Below are 3,949 nucleotides of genomic sequence, written 5' to 3' on the forward strand. Positions count from 1 at the left end.
CTCGGAACCTTTCCGATGTTCGAATATAGTCGTCCAATATATCGATCTTTACGTCTCGACCATTTCGAGACTCCTCGTCATGTCCCCGATCTCATCCGGGACTCCGAACTCCTTCGGTACATCAAAACTCATAAACTCATAATATAACTATCATCGAAACCTTAAGCGTGCGGACCCTACGGGTTCGAGAACAATGTAGACATGATCGAGACACGTCTCTGGTCAATAACCAATAGCGGAACCTGGATGCTCATATTGGCTCCTACATATTCTACGAAGATCTTTATCGGTCAGACCGCATAACAACATACGTTGTTCCCTTTGTCATCGGTATGTTACTTGCCCGAGATTCGATCGTCGGTATCTCAATACCTAGTTCAATCTCGTTACCGGCAAGTCTCTTCACTCGTTTCATAATACATCATCTCGCAACTAACTCATTAGTTGCAATGCTTGCAAGGCTTAGGTGATGTGCATTACCGAGAGGGCCCAGAGATACCTCTCCGGCAATCGGAGTGACAAATCCTAATCTCGAAATACGCCAACCCAACATGTACCTTTGGAGACACCTGTAGAGCACCTTTATAATCACCCAGTTACATTGTGACGTTTGGTAGCACACAAAGTGTTCCTCCAGCAAACGGGAGTTGCATAATCTCATAGTCATAGGAACATGTATAAGTCATGAAGAAAGCAATAGCAACATACTAAACGATCGGGTGCTAAGCTAATGGAATGGGTCATGTCAATCAGATCATTCACCTAATGATGTGATCCCGTTAATCAAATAACAACTCTTTGTCCATGGTTAGGAAACATAACCATCTTTGATTAACAAGCTAGTCAAGTAGAGGCATACTAGTGACACTCTGTTTGTCTATGTATTCACACATGTATTATGTTTCCGGTTAATACAATTCTAGCATGAATAATAAACATTTATCGTGATATAAGGAAATAAATAATAACTTTATTATTGCCTCTAGGGCATATTTCCTTCATCAAATCTGTAATGCATAAATTTTTTTGAGGGTTGTAATGCATAAATTACCATGTGAAAAACGATGTGAAAAGTGAACACCCATTAGTCACCTAATTGCTTTTTCAATTTTTGTTGCCGATATTACGGTGTCAACCGAATTAAAAAGGAGTAGTCAATCTTTCAAAAATAGGAAACAAAAATTACGGTGTGACTGAAAAAAATTCTTCACACTAGAAAATAGCATCAATTTTCATCCACACGGTGAAAATTGATCTCAACTTCAAACTGGTACCAATATTGCGGTGTATCTAGCCAAGAAATAACTAAGTTACCATACCACACAACACAGACGCAACAATCCCTAATATTGTTTGTCCTATCTGGACCGAGATCTAGTAACTTGCCTCTAGCAAGTCGTGTTGTAACATGCCCTCTTTTATCTGACATCCAATATAGATCCAACACACGAGATTGTTCGAAAACAAAATAGCACACACCTATAGACTTAGCAGAAGCAAGAAAACAACCACAACATGGGACTTGAATGTCTCCTGATTTCTGACTTTTACAAGTCCTAGTACAGGATTAACGAACAACAGCAAAGCACTAGAATATCTCAAATTGCAGATTTTCACAACACACTTGCACGCTTAATAGCAAGAAACGACACCATCCAAGCATTGGACCCTCTTTAAAGTGCAGATTGTGTACAATATAACAGCAACAACAAAGCACTGGAACTTATCCAAACTGCATTTTTAGAGCCTCACTTATAGGCTTAACAAGAACACAAGAAATGATTTATAACACTGAAATTCTAGCACATAACAGCAGCAACAAAGCATCGGAACCTCTCCAAATTGAACATTTTTGTAGTACTTAACACTGAAATTCTAGCACATAACACTGGAAAATGTGTAGAACTAACATAGTTTTTTTGTACCAACAAGTGGTATAACTGAACAATAAATTGAAGTACTGAATATACCAGGCTAGTCTACCTGTACACTTTGTAAGTTTGTAGCAGCACCAGATATGAATAGGCTAGAGTTTCTTGTAAGAAATGAACAAAAAAGTTGCAAAGAAGCAACAATAGTATTGGCATCTCTTGACAATACATTTCCCTTCAGGTTTTCTTACGAGACAACTGAACTGAATGAGCAAGGGACGCACAACACACTCTTGTGATGCGGTGGCGCCGGGTCTCGTCCATTCTCTACAGCGACGCAGCAGGCTCCTCACTCTGCTTGGATCCAGCAACCTTCGGAACTCCATTTTTTGGTCAACTGAGCTTGTTTACACCTCCCAAGTACATAATTTATTGGAGCCTCACACCCCCTAGTCCGGCCCTGGAGGAGGTGTTGCAATCGTGGGCTTCGAGGATGACGACTAGGCAGCGGCGGACGCCAGGGAGGCGCCAGAGGTCGCGACCGTTGGGGCGGAGGGGGTCCAGTGGATGGGTTGTGTTTCCGGCGGCAGCTTGCTCGGATCCATGGGCGGCGCCATGGGAGCTCCCGTGAGCAGAAAGAAAGAGATGATAGAGAGGGAGGAAGGAAGGAAGATGAAGGGAAAAGGAGGGAGCAAGGGGCGGCACTGCGGTTTGGCTTGCCGGCGGCGGCTCGCCGGAGGAGGATGCGGCGAGGAGGGCTCAGACTTGGCAGCAGGGAGGAGGAATCAGAGGAAGACACCATCGGCTAGGGACTTGGCGCGGGGAGGAATACGGGAGGAAGACTTATGCGTGCGATGCCGATCGAAGGGACACCGAGTGGTGTGACAGTTTTGCAATGGGGCACAGGGTTGCCAAATATATATTTCGATTATATATAAATCAGCAAAATATCTTTTCTGGATTTGGGAGAAAAAACAGTATGCCGCACTGGTCGCAGCCCCGGCCCCTAGTTGCCACTCAAATGAGACTGTAGCAGTTGGATTGGGCCTGCCCAGCTGCAGCTTTTGCGAGCGGGCTGGGGCATTCTGGACCGCGCGGGGAATCCTTGACAAGAGAGCAACGGTTAACTTAAAATCGTTTCTTAAAAAAAACTTAAAATCGAGCTAAAGATCTCGCGGATATGCACACTCGCGGATTTCGAGGTGAGCTCTCCGGAGCTTGGCCGGCCGGAGTCAGTGAAAGTCAGGCATATCTCCACCTCCACGGACGGGCATGCAGCGCTCGAACGTGTCCCGCCATGCGTCGACCGGTCGACGTGCATGCCGTTTCGATTGTTTGCCCGCCGCTTCCCACGTCCACCGTAAACATCGACGTTTCCACTATAAATGAGCACTGCACTACACAGCATTCCCTCACGCAAGAGAGCGGCTCCTTCTTAATCTTCTGAGACTGATCGAGGCGAGAGCCAACTTAGAGCTATGGGTGGGAAAGGTGGCGGAGGTGGTGGCGGTGGAAAGGGAGGAGGAGGAGGTGGCGGGAAGGGTGGAGGCGGAGGCAGCGGTGGCAAGGGCGGAGGGGGAGGTGGAGGCGGGGCGAGGAGCGGCGGCGGGGGAGGAGGTGGAAAAGGTGGTGGAACCGGAGGAGGGTCTGCCAAGTCCGGCGGCGGTGGCGGGCACGGTGGGATGGGGAAGTCGGCCGGCGGCGGGGGAGACGGCATGATGAGGGCCCCGGGCGCCGACGGCTACATCGCCCGCTCCGGCTTCGAGGCCAACCCCCAGGGCTACTTCGCGGGTCTCCACCACGGAGACGCCGCCAAGTAGAGACGTTCTAGTGCATCAGCTCCTGTGTCAGCTAGGCTGCCTCCCCTGGTCACTAGTGCTGACCAATGTTTGTAGCAACTTCAATAATGTATAGACTGCCCGCGTGAGAACAGCCTAGCTACTTTTAGGTTGTAATCCAAGTCGATCGATCTGACCATTAGCTAGTAACGCCTTGCATGATGAGATCGACGCTTGTACTTGCCTCTAATAACTGAATGTATGTCCCTGTTAATTAATCGTGTGCGTGCTAGTTTTCCA

At 47.4% G+C, this 3,949-nt stretch overlaps 1 protein-coding gene across 1 annotated transcript; it reads left to right on the forward strand.

Moving 5' to 3' along the window:
- Window positions 1-3,288: 3,288 nt before the first annotated feature.
- LOC147960643 (uncharacterized) lies at window positions 3,289-3,949 on the forward strand. The gene has a single exon (XM_087536226.1). The coding sequence runs from the start codon at window positions 3,350-3,352 to the stop codon at window positions 3,689-3,691; it is 342 nt and encodes a 113-aa protein (XP_087392352.1). The 5' UTR covers window positions 3,289-3,349; the 3' UTR covers window positions 3,692-3,949.

This window comes from Triticum urartu, chromosome 7A (assembly GCF_056163025.1).
Source record: "Triticum urartu cultivar PI428250 chromosome 7A, HENAU_Tu73, whole genome shotgun sequence".
Taxonomy (NCBI): Eukaryota; Viridiplantae; Streptophyta; class Magnoliopsida; order Poales; family Poaceae; genus Triticum; species Triticum urartu.

What these genes read in the sequence shown, in the direction of transcription:
- LOC147960643 (XM_087536226.1), top strand. Translation starts at nt 3,350, where the DNA reads ATGGGTGGGAAAGGTGGCGGAGGTGGTGGCGGTGGAAAGGGAGGAGGA.